This window comes from Delphinapterus leucas, chromosome 6 (genome assembly GCF_059928025.1).
Source record: "Delphinapterus leucas isolate spDelLeu-1000000601 "Yukka" chromosome 6, BTC_Dleu_Yukka2, whole genome shotgun sequence".
NCBI lineage: Eukaryota > Metazoa > Chordata > Mammalia > Artiodactyla > Monodontidae > Delphinapterus > Delphinapterus leucas.
The window spans coordinates 41107670-41123532 of record NC_143134.1 but is presented as its reverse complement, the minus strand read 5'-3'; the positions used below and the strand labels follow the sequence as shown (position 1 = coordinate 41123532).

Genomic DNA, 15863 nt, shown 5'->3' with positions numbered 1-15863 from the left:
TTCTAAAGACTTTTTGTCAGAGAGGCTACTCACTTAGGGCAAAAGGCAGAAATGGGGTAAAGGTGAGGAGAGTAAGTGAAAGTCTGCTCAAAATAAGTCCTACTAGGCTCCCAGGATGCTGGCTTATGCCCCTGGGCAATATTTCTCAATTTTTAAAAATCATCCTCCCTAGTTTTTTGGGGTTTTTTTCCCCCTAATCCCCCCTTAATTAACTACAATTAAGAATTAAGAAGATAAATTTCACATCAGATTAGACCCAGCTAAAGGAAGCATGGGTGAATTAAAGGTTGGTTAGGAAAAACATCCAGAAAAAAGCAGATGGACAAAAGAATAGAAACTTATTCATGACAGTAAAAGACACAGAGGATATAGTAAAAAGGTCAAACTTAAAAGTAAATGGAGGGCTTCCCTGGTGGTGCAGTGGTTGAGAGTCCGCCTGCTGATGCAGGGGACACGGGTTCGTGCCCCGGTCCGGGAAGATCCCACATGCCGTGGAGCGGCTGCACCCGTGAGCCATGGCTGCTGAGCCTGTGCGTCCAGAGCCTGTGCTCTGCAACGGGAGAGGCCACAACAGTGAGAGGCCCGCGTACCGTTAAAAAAAAAAAAAAAAGTAAATGGATGGGCTTCCCTGGTGGCACAGTGGTTAAGAATCCACCTGCCAATGCAGGGGACATGGGTTCGAGCCCTGGTCCAAGAAGATCCTACATGCCATGGAGTAACTAAGCCCACGCGCCACAACTACTGAGCCTGCAAGCCTAGAGCCCATGCTCTGCAGCAACAGAAGCCACCGCAATGAGAAGCCCGCACAGCGCAATGAAGAGTAGCTCCCGCTCACCGCAACTAGAGAAAAGCCCACGCACAGCAACAAAGACCCAGCGCAGCCAAAAATAAAATAAATTAATTTAAAAAAAAAGTAAATGGAGTCCCAGAAAGAGGGAGATAATGCAGCAGAATCAATGTTTGAAGAGAAAATGGCTAAGAATTTTCCCAAACTGATAGAAGACATCAAGCCACAAATTTAAGAAACCTTGTGAATCCCAAGCAAAATAAATAAAATCACATCTAAGTTAAACCCCTAAATAACTAAAGACTAAGAGAAATTCATAAAAGCAACTTAACCTTAAAAGATAGATCATGTTCAAAGGGGCAACAATCAGACTAATGGCTGACTTGACAACTCAGTGGTGGAAGATTGAAGACAACAGAATGATCACTCAACATGCTGAAAAACGTTTCTCTATCCAAAAAAACACCCCTCAAAAATGAAGGTGAAGGCTTAAGGGTATTCTTTGAGTAGAAGAAAAATGACCCCAGACAAAAACTGATACGAAGAAAGAAATGAGAAAAGGGGCGGGTAGTGGTGAGGCAGTAAATGTGTGGTGAGCTCCAATGACTGCATAAAACAGTAATAACGGCTACAACGTGTACAGTGCTCATAGTATACTCTATCTGACAACAGCAGTACATATATTGAGAGGGGGTTAAATGGAGTTAACATATGAAGGATCCTATATTGTCCCAAGAGATAAAAATTCACATTTATATTGAGTTTGAGTATAAATATGAATATATTTTATATAATATAAATGTAAAAAGTTTAGTTTAAATAAATCAAAAAGAAATCTTTTCAAAAACACAGGGCAAGTGGAACAAACAAAGCAAATAATAAGCAGGTAGATTTAAATCTAAATATGTCAATAATTACAGTAAATGTAAATGAACTAATGTTCCAATTAAAAGGTAACTGTCAGACTAAAATTTTACAAAAACAACTATATTCTGCTTACAATATATTTACATATAAAGAGACAGAAGGTTAAAAACAAACACTAAATGAAAAGAAAGCTAGTTATAGCTTATATACATGTAATACCAACATGGTTAAAGAATCTGTCTGCTTTTTAATATAAAGTCTTATATTCAGAAGTTTTAAGCATTCCAAGTAAAATAATTTTACAGATCAGTGTTTTTAAGCTTTGTTCAACTAATTGATTTTTAGATTCCAATTATTGTTTCTAAAACTAAAGTATCTTCTATTAAATGAAGCAATGGTATATATACTAAATGGAACAACTGGGAAATTATTTTTCATAATTATCAAAGATTCACTTTGAATAAGTCTCTTACCTTTTTCTTAAGTTTATTTAAACAAACTCAAATGCTATGTGCCAAATATCTTCGGGTTTATGGTGTTGTGAAGACTAATTATTTGTCATTTACAAATGAGTCACTGATTACCTTGACAAAGGCATTTAATGTTTACTATTCTTGCCGCTGCAATTATTCCAAGCTTACTTGATATAAATTGCCTATAGAAAATAAATTAGTTCACAACAAATAGATATTCTACCTTGAGAAACAGTTAAACCTGAGGAAGACAAAATTAAATTGAGGGCTACTATGTGGAATAAAACCATCCACATTGTACACAGAAACAAAAGCATAAATTTGACAGGGGAAGATGGGTTCAAAAGATTTTTAAGGGTCAACTCACTTAAAAAAAATGGGAAGAACTTATATTCATTCAGATGATACCTCAGGTTCACATTAAGACCAGGAAACAGAAAGTTACCAAGGACAAAGAAAGGATACAAAAGAAGAGTACAGACAATAAAGAGAAAAGGACAGGAAGGTAATCTTAGTAAAAGTAAGTGGTTTCCTAGTTCCATCTCTAACACCATAATTTGCCTTTTTCACTCCAATATGGAAATGTGGCTTCACCTGCTACTGATTCCATATTCAATCATCAAGACCTCTCCACTGCCGCCTGATACTGTCTCCTCAAACAATCATTGCCAGTTACCTCCTTATTTGAGCTCTCATCGTCCTCTCAAACATGAATGATTCCAAACAGTTTCCTCAAGGGTTTTCTTGCCTCTACCTTCCCAGCTTCAATCAAATCTTTACACTATTTTCAGGCAAAAACTACCAATTAGCATACTCCACCCAGTGGCTTCAAAACTGCCTACTGCCTAAAGGATAAAGTCTAACATCCTTACACTGATATTTAGGGTACTGTAAGACCTTTCCCCCAACCAACAAGCAATCCAACCCAATTGAATCTGAAAATCTTACGTAGCAACCTACCACTTCCTCAACTCAATAGGTGACTGGCCCTATGCAAGGCACCATTAGACAGGGTTGAAAGGCATAAATATGGTCCCTGAGGTTAACTAGGAGTTAGCTAGGTAGGTGTGACTGGCAGACTTCTCTCAGAAGCTCGTTTAGACAAGTACATGCTTTGAGATCCTTATTATCCTTGCTCTAACCACAGAGCAGTGATAGATAAAATATAAAACAGGAAAACAAAGAAGACACAGATGCATACAGAAACAAGATAAACATCTCCTTGGACCAGAAAAAGCATAGAGGCACAAAAATAGGTCATGGGTCTCCTGAATTCCAGGTCCAAGAGCAGGCAGCAGTAGCTCCTTCAAAATAACAGGGAGGCTTAAATGTCCTAGAGCCAGGGAATTAAGCCCAGACTCATGGCAATCGAGCAGCTGGAGTGAGGCTTCCCACTTTAGAAAGGAGGCTGAAAAAATAAGGCTGAGACTTCTGCCTAAGGCTAAGATTTTATAAAGTTGCAATTATTAAGTCAGAAAAAAGGAGACAAAGCAGCATAGTCAGAACCCTCATGAACACAGTCACTTGTCCAGCAAAATCCCCAGTATCGTTGAAGGATGGGAACTAGGAAATACAAGACTAATAAAATGCTAGCGTAAGCTAATATAAGCTTGGACTGGAGCCTAGAGCGGGCCAGGTAGAAGCAACACAAAATCATTAAGGGATTAAGGGCAGAGACTTGAAAGAGCGGGGGGTTTGGGGGAAGCTCTCATTTAATATGAGCTTGCAAGTTACAAAACTCTTGAGAAACTGTGATAAGCTTACCAACACAAAAATAATGGCATGATCTACAAATGACTAAGAAAGTGTTTAGGGTCTTCAAAGAAGGGAAGAATAGTAGCCATAAGAATAAACAAGGAATCATGAAATTTTAAAATGCAGAAACAAAAAAGAACCAATTAGACGTGAAATATATAATCTTTAAAATAAAATACTCCCATGAGATAAACTTTAGACCAGAAACAACTAAGTTTAGTGAATTATAAAATGCTACTGAATAATTTACCTAGACTGAAGTAGAGATAGAAAATGTGAAAAAGTTGTTAAGAGACATGTGTGGAGAACAGACAGAGAAGCTCCAGTGTAGGAATTCTGGGAGAACAGAATAAAGGAATTGTCAAAGAAGCAATTTTCAAAAAAAAAAAGGTTGAGATTTTTTTCAAAATTGAAGAGTCCTCAAATTAAAAGTACATATTGTCAACCAGGGTATATTCTTTTTAATATACCACTCCTAAACACAATGCACTGAAACTGAATAGCACTGAGGATAAGGATAAAACCTTAAACAAGTGGAGGCATAGACATTTTGGTACAGGAAAAAGCAAGTGCAAAGACGCTGGGATGATAAAAAGATTTTCATGTTCTAGAATAGCACTACTCAAGGTATGGTCCACAAATTCTTTGTTATTGGTCCATGGCAACAAAAGCCTAGGAATTAAAATGAAGTGTTCAGAAACTTTTACAACAATTTTACATAAAATTATGTGTCTGGTGACTCTATTTGGAGCTTATATTTGCATTCCTTGGGGTGCCCTCTTCCATTTGTATAGTACTTCATTCTTACTGTATTTTAGTCAATTATCAATCCATAACAAATTGGAAAATAAAAACTAGACCTTTGCTAGTTTAGGAGCACTGTCATAAAAACTAAAAAATGGTCAGTGCGGTTGGAACGGTAAGAATACAGAGAGAGCAGGACAAGCTAAAGGGGGAAAGAAAGGTATAGATGGCTCATTCTGGACCTCAGAGACTCTGATAATGGATATAGGCCATATATGTGGAAAATAACTGAAGGACTTTAAACAGGACAGTGACCACTTTGTACAAAGAAACTGGAGGATACAAAAAAGTAGGGAAAGACCAGTCAGAGGCTATTTGAGTGGAGCAGGCAAGAGATGATGGCAGCCTGGACCAGTGTAAGTGGCAGAAGTGGTGGAGAGAAATAGAAAGGTCTGAGAAATATTTTGCAGGTGAAATCAAAAAGCCCCAGGTGGTGGATTGGATTAAGGGTAAGGGAGAGAGGAGGAGATGCCAAGAATAAGATTTCTTACAAGAGCAATTGGGTAGAGCGAGGTGGATACAGATAAATGGGTTTGTTTGGGGAGAGGTAGGGGAACAGAAGTCATGAGTTGAGTTTTAGACCAGTTAATTTTGTGTCCAAGTGTACAAAGTCAAGTCGGAAGCTGGATACGTAAGTCTAGAGCTCAGAAGGGAGGTCTGGAAGATTATATGTATTTTGGAGTTATCAAGACACAGATGTAATTTAAAATCACTGGAATGAATATCACTTATGGAAAGTGTGTAGGGTGAGAAGAAAAGTTGAAAGAGGAGAAAAAGCGAAGAAGATAGAGAAGAAACACTCAAAGGAAAGTTTTTGAACACCACAACCCCCGTTTTTGGCCTCAACAAATAAACCCAACTGATCTGTGTTACATTTACTATAGCTTTTATTTCCAAAGTAATTGTTATCAGTGATTGCCAATGCACAGCAAAACTAAAGGATGATTATCAAAAGCTAGGAGAAAGAGGGAAAGGTGAGAAATATGTACAACTTCCCTCCCACCCATTTTACCAATAATGCAAATAATGACAAGAATTTACAATGATTCTTGAAAAGTTTCCAAGAAGCAATAAAAAGGACAGCCAAATGAGTAAGCAATCATTATTAAATAAGATTTTTAAATCATAAATGACAGTAGCTATGAGGAAAAGAGCTTTGTTAGTCTTGGTGGTGGGGGAGCAGTCTTAAAAGCAATAAGTATATACCAATAATTCCATCGGAAATTTTGGAGCTAGCTAGTTTCATCTTCAGCCAACAATCAGAACCTCTCTCATTCCTCCTTATTCACTCTACCCCTATTAGAAACCAACTAAAACAAAAGAAAATAAGAATAACAGAAATCTACATTCAAGAAGCAGTACTTTGAATAACTGGACACCAGTAGTATACATTAGAAGTATCATCCTCAAAGAACAACTCCAGAAAACTCTTGCAGTCACCTTTTCCCTCAACTTACCATAATACCTGGTGCTTACAATACAGAAGTATTACACTAGCATAAGCTTCTAAACATTTTGAATTTTAATAATCCTGCATAGGATATATCAGTTATCATTCCTTGCTTAAGAACATATACAGTTACTACTTCTCTTCTATAAAATCCACACTAACCTTCCCATGAAATTGAACACCTGCTCCCGTAATGCCTTCTTCAACGTTAGCTTTTCTAAGCTCCAAGCAATCCTTTCCACCTCACCTAAATTAGTCTACTTCTTATTGCCAACTTTGTTTTCTTCATGTTAGCTCCTATTTCTTTACCAAGCCTCACTTACTACCTTTCAAGCCCTAGCTTAAAACTTACTAATTTAAGAAATTTATTGCACATAAATCCAAGTGATTTTAAATTATTTACTCAGTAACTTTTTTCTCAATATGTCTAGGCAATTTTTAAATTTTGTTTTTTTAAATATATTAATGTATTTTCTGTATTTTTTATAATTACCATCATGCCCCTTCACAAATGTAAATTGTGCTTTTTCTATTACACTGTCAGCTCCTTTCAGAACACTATCTTTTGGGGAATAACAAAAGGTATGAAACACAACGAAGAGCTCACGCCATGAGACCATTCTGTTAGGCTGGGAGAGGTGGCTGTTCTAACTAATGTGCAGAAATGAACAGAGTCAATAAAAATGAAGAATTAGGGGAATATGTTCCAAACAAAGAACAATAAAAATATCCAGAAGCAGATCTTAATGAAATAAAGGTAAGTGATTTACCTGATACAGAGTTCAAAATAATGGTCATAAAGATGCACACCAAAGTTAGGAGAGTAATGCGTGAACAAAGTAAGAACTTCAAAGAAGAGATAGAAAATATTAAAAATTCCCAAACAGAAATGATAGAGCTGAAGACTACAATAACTGCACTGAAAAATGCAACATGACGGTTTCAACAGCAGACTAGATCAAGTGGAAGAAAGCATCAGCAAACCTGAAAACAGCAGTGGAATTTTTTCAAACAAAGGTGCAAACAGAAATAATGAAAGAGTGAAAATAGCTTAAGATAGGCATTATAGGCGTTCCAGAAAGTGAGCAGAGAAAAGGAGGCAGAAAGGTTATTCAAGAATTAATGGCTGAAAACTTCCCTAACTTGGGAAAAGAAAGAGACATCAGACAGCTGGATCTAGGAAGCCTAGAAAGTACTAAAACAGATAAATCCAAAAGGACCCACACCAAAACACATTATAATTAAATCATCAAAAGTTAAAGACAAGGAGAATCTTCAAGGTAGCAAGAGAAAAAGAAACTCATTACATACACAGGAACCCAGATAAGACCATATAAACAGATTTTTCAGCAGAAACCTTGCAGGCTAGAAGGGGGGAGTAAGATGATATACTCAAAGTTCTGAAAGGAAAAAATTGCCAATCAAGAATACTCTACCTGGCAAAGTTGTCCTTCAGAACTGAAAAAGAGATATAAGTTTTCCAGATAAACAAATGATGAAGGAGTTCATCAACACTAGACCAGTCTTAAAAGAAATGCTAAAGGGAGTTCTTCAAGCTGAAACAAAAGGATACTAATTAGTAACAGGAAAACATGAAAGTATAAAACTCACAGGTAAAGGTAAATATATAGTTAAATTCAAAATATTCTAATATTGCAATGGTGATGGGTACATCACTTATAGATCTAGTTTGCAAGTTAAAAGACAAAAGTATTAAAAATAAATGTAATTACAATAATTTGCTAATGGATATACAATGTGAAAAGATGCAAATTATAACATTAAACAAAATGTGAAGGAAGGGGAAGTTTTGGTATGCATTTAAAGTTAAGTAATTATCAGATTAAAATAGACTGCTTATATTTAAAATGTTTTACGTAAGGGTGGTGGCCTTGGCAAAAAAGAAAAAAAAATGTCTTATGTAAGCCTCAATGCACTGCCAAAACCTATAGTAGACACACAAAAGATAAAAAATTCAAAGCATACCACTACCATAAGTCCCCTACATACAAACAAGTTCCATTCTGAGAGCACGTTTGTAAGTCCAACAAAATTAGCCTAGGTACCTAACTAGCACAATCGGCTATATTGTACTGTACTGTAATAGGTTTATAATATTTTTCACACAAATAATACATAAAAAACAAACAAACACAAAAAATAAAATATTTTTAATCTCACAGTACAGTACCTTGAAAAGTACAGTAGTACAGTACAACAGCTGGCATACAGGGGCTGACATCGAGTGAAGAGGCAAGAAGAGTTACTGACTGGAGGAGGGAGAGGAGAGATGAGAGATGATAGAACTGAAGGATCATCAGCAATAGGAGACGGAGGGCAAGCTGCAACTTCACTCATGCCTGACGCTAATGACATAGGTTCTGGTTCCTTGCTGGATTCAATTCTATCTACCCTCTTGAAAAAAATGATTCAGGGATGTCTGGGTAGTAGCTCTTTTTTTCTCATCATAGATGACACAGCAGTACTGGATTGCATTCTGAACGGCTGCTGCAAACTTCGTGTACTATTCTACATTCAGCTCCTGTGCCTCAAAACTAACAGTGCCTCCTCAAATAAAGAAAATCCCCTTGCCATTTCCTGTGTTGTGAATCTCTTTGGTTCTTCAGTTACTTCTTCTTCTTGTCTCTCTTCGTCCTTTCTCTGGGTCTCCAATTCCATCAGGTCTTCATTAGTAAGCTCCTCATGTTGCACAGCAAGGAGTTCAATGAAGTCGTTCCCTTGCAGATCTAGCTTGAAATAAAGATACTGTACTACTGTACTCTATACAGTACTATACAGTAAAGTACACAAAAGCACAACCACTTGTAAAGGATGCACACAGATGACAATGTACACCAGACACATGAACTAACTTACATGATTGGACATGTGAACACACGTTTCCATCTTTGAAAGTTTGCAACTTGAAGGTTCGTGTGTAGGGGACTTACTGTACAGAAAATTATCAAATCACAAAGGAAGAGAGCAAGAGAGGAAGAAAGAAACAAAGGAATTACAAAATAACCAGAAAACAATTAAAATGACAACAGTAGGTCCACACCTATCAATAATTACTTTAAATGTAAATGGACTAAATTCTCCAATCAAAAAACAGAGTGGCTGAATAAATAATAAAAGAGACCCAACTATATGTTGCCTACAAAACACACCTCAGTTTCTCAGTTTTAAGGACACACATCAACTGAAAATGAAGTGATGAAAAAATAAATTCAATGCAAACAGAAACCAGAAGAAAGCAGGGGTAGCTATACTTATACCAGAAATAAAAGACTTTAAGCCAAAGACCAAAAAGAGAAAATAATAAGGTCATTACATAATAATAAAAGGATTGGACTTCCCTGGTGGCGCAGTGGTTCAGAATCCGCCTGCCAACGCAGGGGACACAGGTTTGAGCCCTGGTCCGGGAAGACCCCACATGCCACGGAGCCACTAAGCCCACGCATCACAACTACTGAGTCTGTGCTCTAGAGCCTGCGAGCCACAACTACTGAGCCCGTGTGCCACAACTACGGAAGCCCATGTGCCTAGAGCCCATGCTCCACAACAAAGAGAAGCCACCGCAATAAGAAGCCAGTGCACTGCACGAAGAGTAGCCCCTACTCGCCACAACTAGAGAGGAAGCCCGCACGCAACAACGAAGACCCAATGCAGCCAAAAATAAATAAACAAATAAATAAATTTTAAAAATAATAATAATAAAAGGATCAATTCATCAGGAGGATATAACAATTGTAAATATTTATGCACCCAACATAGGAGCACCTAAATATATAAAGCAAATATTAACAGATCTGAAGGAGGGAACAGACAGCAATATAAGAATAGCAATGAACTTCAAACACCCACTTTCAACAATGGATAGATCATCCAAGACAGAAAATCAGTCTAAATAAAACCACTGGAATTAAACTACGCATTAGACCAGACGGACCTAACAGATATATAGAACATTCTATCCAACAGCAAAAGAATACATAAACACACGTGGAACATTATCCAGGGTAAATCATATCTTAGGCTACAAACAAGTCTTAATAAAGTTAAGAAGACTGAAATCATATTAAGCCCAACCACAATATAAAACTAGAAATCAATTGGGAATTCCCTGGTGGTCCAGTGATTAGGACTCCGTGCCCTCACTGCTGAGGGCCTGGGTTCAATCCCTGGTCAGGGAACTAAGATTCCACAAGCCATGTGGTGTGGCAAAAAAAAAAAAAAGGAAAGAAAAGAAAACTAGAAATCAATTAGGAAAACTGGAAAATTCACAAGTACATGGAGATTATACAACATGTTCCCGAACAACCAATGAGTGAAAGAGAAATCAAATATCTTGAGAGAACTAAGAATGGAAACACAACATACCAAAACTGATGAGATGCAGCAAAAGCAGTTTTCTAAGAGGGAAGTTTATAACAATAAATGCCTGAAAAAAGCAAGATCTCAAATAAACAACCTAATTTTACACCTCAAGGAACTAGGAAAATAAGAACAAACTAAGCCTAGAGTTAGCAGAAGGTAGAAAATAACAAAGATCAAACAGACATAAATGAAATAGAGACTAAAAGGAAAAAAAAGATCAATAAAATTAAGAGCTAATTTTTTTTAAAAGATAGAATAGACAAACAGTGAGACTTTCCAAAAAAAAAAAAGAGAGAGAAATTATAAATGAAACAGGAGACATCACATCAGATACCTCAAAAATCCAAAGGATCATAAGAGACCACTATGAACAATTATACACCAACAAACTGGACAACCTAGAAGAAATGGAAAAAATTCCTAGAAACATACAAGCTACCAAGACTGAATCATGAAGAAATTAACAGAAAATCCGAACAGACCAATTACCTGTGAGGAAACTGAATCAATACTCAAAAACCTTCCAAGATAACCCCAAGACTAGATGGCTTCAATGATGAATTCTACCAAACATTTAAGCAAGAAATAATAGCAATTATTTTCAAACTCTTCCCAAATTAAAAGAGGAGGGAACAACTCCAAATTCATTTTACAAGGTCAGCATTACCCTGATACCAAAGTCAGAGAAGAAATTTTAAAAACAAGAAAATTATTGGCCAATATCCCTGATGAACTTAGATGCAAAAATCCTCAATAAAATGTATTAGGAAATCATATTCAACAATGCATTAAAAGAATCATACCTAAACCATGATCACCTTGCACCCTGAGATGCAAGGATGGTTCAACATATGCAAATCAATCAATGTGATACACCACATTAACAAAATGAAGGACAAAAATCATATAATCATCTCAATAGATGCAGAAAAGCATTTGACAAAATTCACCATCCATTCATGATAAAACTCAGCAAATCAGCATAATAAAGGCAATATATGACAAGCCCACAGCTAACGTCATACTCAACGATGAAATACCAAAAGCTTTTCCTCTAAGATAAGGAACAAAACAAGGATGCCCACTCTCACCACTCTTATTCAACACAGTACTGGCTTGAGCAATTAGGCAAGAAACAGAAATAAAATGCATCCAAATCAGCAAGGAAAAAGTAAATTTTCTCTATTTGCAGTAGACAAGATATCATATAGAATCCCTAAAAACAGCACAATGTTAGAAGTAATAAATGATTTCAGTAAAGCTGCAGGATACAAAATCAATATACAAAAACCAGCTGCATTTCTATACACTAACAATGAAACATCAGAAACAGAAATCAAGAAAACAAACTTACTATAGCATCAAAAATAATAGTTAGGAATAAATTAACCAAGAAGGTGGAAGATCTGTACACTGAAAACTGTTAAGACACTCTACTCTTATGTTCAAAGCAGTATTATTCACATAGTCAAAGTATGAAAACAATCTAACTGCCCATTGATGGATGAATGGATAAAGAAAGTGTGGTATATAGATATACAATGGAATATTCAGCCTTAAAAAAAAAAAAAAAAAAAAAAAGGAAATCCTTTCATTTGCTACAGCATGGATGAAACCAGAGGGCATTATGCTAAGTGAAATAAGCCAGACAAAGACAAATACTGCATGGTATCACTTACATATGAAATGTTAAAAAAAAAAAAAAAGAATTGGAACAACTCAGAAACAGAGTAGGAAAGTGGTTGCCAGGGGATATGGGGCAGGCAGAGGATGCAATAGGGAGAGGTTAGTAAGAGTGATACAAACTTTCAGGTGTTGAGATGAATAAGGTCTGAGGAAGTAATGTATAACATGGTGACTATACTAGGTAACACTAGATTGTATAATTGAAATTTGCTAGGAGAGCAAAACTGAAAAATATTCCCTCACACACAGACACAAAGGTAAACATGTGATGTGATGGATGGGTATGTGAATAACTCAATGGGGTAAATCCTTTCACAATGTATACATATACCAAATCATCACAGTGTACACTTTAAATATCTTACAATTTTATTTGTGAATTTTACCTCAAAAAGATGGGGCGGGGGAAGAATACATGAAATAACTTAAAAGTAGGCTTCTAAACATCAATGAGAACAACTTTATTTATACTCATTTATAAATAAATATATTTATTTCCATTATCGTTTAGCAAGTGTTTTGAAATACAGAGAATGCAGAGGATCACTGCCTCAATTATCACATTATATAAGAATCGAGTTCTACTTAATGTTTTACTACACTTAAAACTACTAAATTGATATATATATATAACATAGCTTGGCAATAAATTAACAAATCTGATGTCAATGTCCAACAATAAAAATCATGTAGGTTCTATAAAAATGGGACTATTCCTACCCATATGTATCAAACTATAAAATGCTAAACTCTGGTATATGATTAAGAATTGTGATACTAAATTATCTCTGAGCCAATAACTGATCAAATTTTACATACACTGAATTTTAGGAGCAAAAGTTTACCTACTCAGAAGGATACTACTTGGCAGATGTAGTTATATTTTCAGAGGGATATTAAATTAGCTGTTTCTAGTAGATGTAACCAGAAGGTGACTGGAAAGCCATCTGATATTTGTAGATTATCAACAAAATAAAATTTTTTTTGAACTATGAATCTTGGCTCCAAGCCTTCTTAATTTACATATTATCTGATATAAGTAACTGTTTTCCACACTGCTTATTTTTAAGTTAAAAGCAAATCATTAAGATCACTAAAACAGCATTCCAAATATAAGGATATTTCATTAAAATTTTATCCAAATACCAATGTTAAAAGAAGCAAGACTTATGTATATTAATTCTAAAAATGCTCCTGCCTGTCAAAATCTCTGTGCCTTTCCTCTGCGTAACTAATTTAATGAAGTTTAACAATATACTACCATATAACAAAAGAATAAAACAAGTATGTCTTACCTAGTTACTTTGCAGCTCGATTCAATCAAGTCATTTTCAAAGTCAAGCAGGCTAGAAGGCAGATTATATTCCAGTGGGGATGTCAGTCTTTTCAAACGCAATAGACCAACACAAAATTTTGCTCCCATCTCTTCCAATTCTCGAGTACCAATCTGTAAACCCTAAAAATAAAGAAATAATAAACATGTAACTAGGACATTTGCTATCCTCTGGCTATATATCTCATTTAAATTACTAAAAGGAATTTGTAACTATATTAATAAAATAAAAGGCTGGCACTTTGTATGAACCTAGGACTCATAAGCACAGTGTCTTAATAACATAAGATTATTTTAAGTCACAAAGGAAACTGTCTTAAAAAAACGTTTCTAAAATGTCTATGCTCATTCACTGAGTGCAAACTATTTTCACCAACACACTGGGGAGGAAAAAACAGATAAACATCTTGTGGTTAAGTTATTCTTGGAGCTCATGAGTGAAATTATATTTTTACAAGATCTTGCTAGTACTTCTTGTAATCTACTACTTGTATGACGATGTTGAAATATTATAGTGCTACAATCAAGGCTCCAATTTGTATACTTGAACATTACTTTATACATACTTTTCCTGAATGATAAAAAGAAATTGCTGAGTAAAAAACAAACAAAAGAAAGGTAACTATGTCAAAAAATAATCAGACGAATCTAAGCTAATGAGGCAGCAGTAAAATAAGTTCTTATGTTCCATGTCAGTTAAGAACGCCCATTTCAAAGTTGGTCTACTAACGCAAAAACAAAATTTTACCACAACCCTGTTTTAACCAATAGTTTCTCAATAAACAATATATACGGTTTACCAAAAGTTAAACATTACCAAATAAAAGGATAACAACGGACTGTAAATCAAGACGTTGCTTATCATTTAATTCTCAGATAAAAACGAACCTCTAAAATAAATGCAATCCTTACACCAACAAAGGTTGCAGGCGTAGATGAGAGCAGACTAGACTTTCAATGACCAGACTAAAAGCACACAGTAACTGAAGAGATAAATCATAAAAACTGTTATTTACTCTACATAACACATGCCTTCATAATAATGATTGACTGATTGTTTAAATAGTTTGGCCATCTCCAAATATTCTAAGAAATGTGACCTAACTGACTTAGAAAATGCATTTGTCTTCTTAATCTAAAAGCTTTAGAAAGGCTATGCCTATTTCTGAATTAGCTCATCAAAAATAAAAATAAAGAATATTTGAAGCCTAAAATTCAGTAATGTAAGAACATTCTTGAGGGTGAAGAGATTTGTTTCTTAAAATATTATTAGACTTACACAACTTATTAGCTAATATTAACAAGTTTGAAAAGTATACGTTATGTGTAGGGGGGAGGAGGGGGGTATATGGGAATTCTGTAGTTTCCACTCAATTTTTCTGTGAATCTAAAACTGCTCTTTAAAAAGTTTATTGGGACTTCCCTGGTGGTGCAGTGGTTAAGAATCCGCCCATCAACGCAGGGGACACGGGTTCGAGCCCTGGTCCGGGAGGATCCCACATGCCGTGGAGCAACTAAGCCCGTGCGCCACAACTACTGAAGCCCGCATGCCACAACTACTGAAGCCCACAGGCCTACAGCTCGTGTTCCACAGCAAGAGAAGCCACCGCAATGAGGAGCCCGTGCACCACTATGAAGAGTAGCCCCCGCTTGCCGCAGCTAGAGAAAGCCCGGATGCAGCAACGAAGACCCAACGCAGCCAAAAATAAATAAATAATATTAATTTTAAAAAACTTTAGAAAAGTGTATGTTATGATCAAAGCACTGAATTTTAGATGTAAAAAACTTAGTTTATTATTAGTAGTAAGACATACGTCTCTCCATAGGAGTTTTAAATCAATGTAACTCTATCAACGGAAATCACGTAAAGTATATATATATATGTCAATGTAAATCGTATAAAAGAGAAATGACTATATGTTAGCTAACTATTTTATTTTAAAAATTTTATAAAGTAATTTTTAGAAAACTCGTCTAATGTTTTATGTTTCAAAATATATTTTAGCAATTTTTTAAACGCAGTTTTTTCAATGACTAAATAAATTTATCAAAACACAAAAAGAACATTTAAAAAAATCCAGTGAAAGTCTATCAGTAGAATCCAAATATAGTAAGAAAGTGCTACTATTATTATGCAGCAGATGATTTCAAGGGGCATGCAAGTCTCAGCTTCCCTGACTTCTTCTCTCCCTACTCCCAGAGACTAGTTTCACAGACACTGATACTTTAATTTACCTTCTCCAGACGGACTGCATCTCTTTAAGAACAAATAATTTATAGTCTATTTCCCTAAATCATAGGAACTACCTATGGTCCTTTACAAAAATG

At 35.6% G+C, this 15863-nt stretch overlaps 1 protein-coding gene across 4 annotated transcripts in view; it reads right to left on the bottom strand.

Annotated features, from left to right (window-relative positions):
* AGTPBP1 (ATP/GTP binding carboxypeptidase 1) overlaps positions 1-15863 on the bottom strand; it is a 171151-nt gene that overhangs the window by 9216 nt on the left and 146072 nt on the right. For 2 of the 4 annotated variants that reach the window (XM_022558844.3, XM_022558847.3), the window contains exon 25: positions 13498-13658. In XM_022558844.3, coding sequence (XP_022414552.1) covers positions 13498-13658 — 161 coding nt within the window. Of the gene's footprint in view, positions 1-7572; positions 7693-7718; positions 9087-13497; positions 13659-15863 lie in introns of those variants that run through there. The other 2 variants (XR_002642679.3, XM_089913054.1) reach the window with 2 other exon arrangements.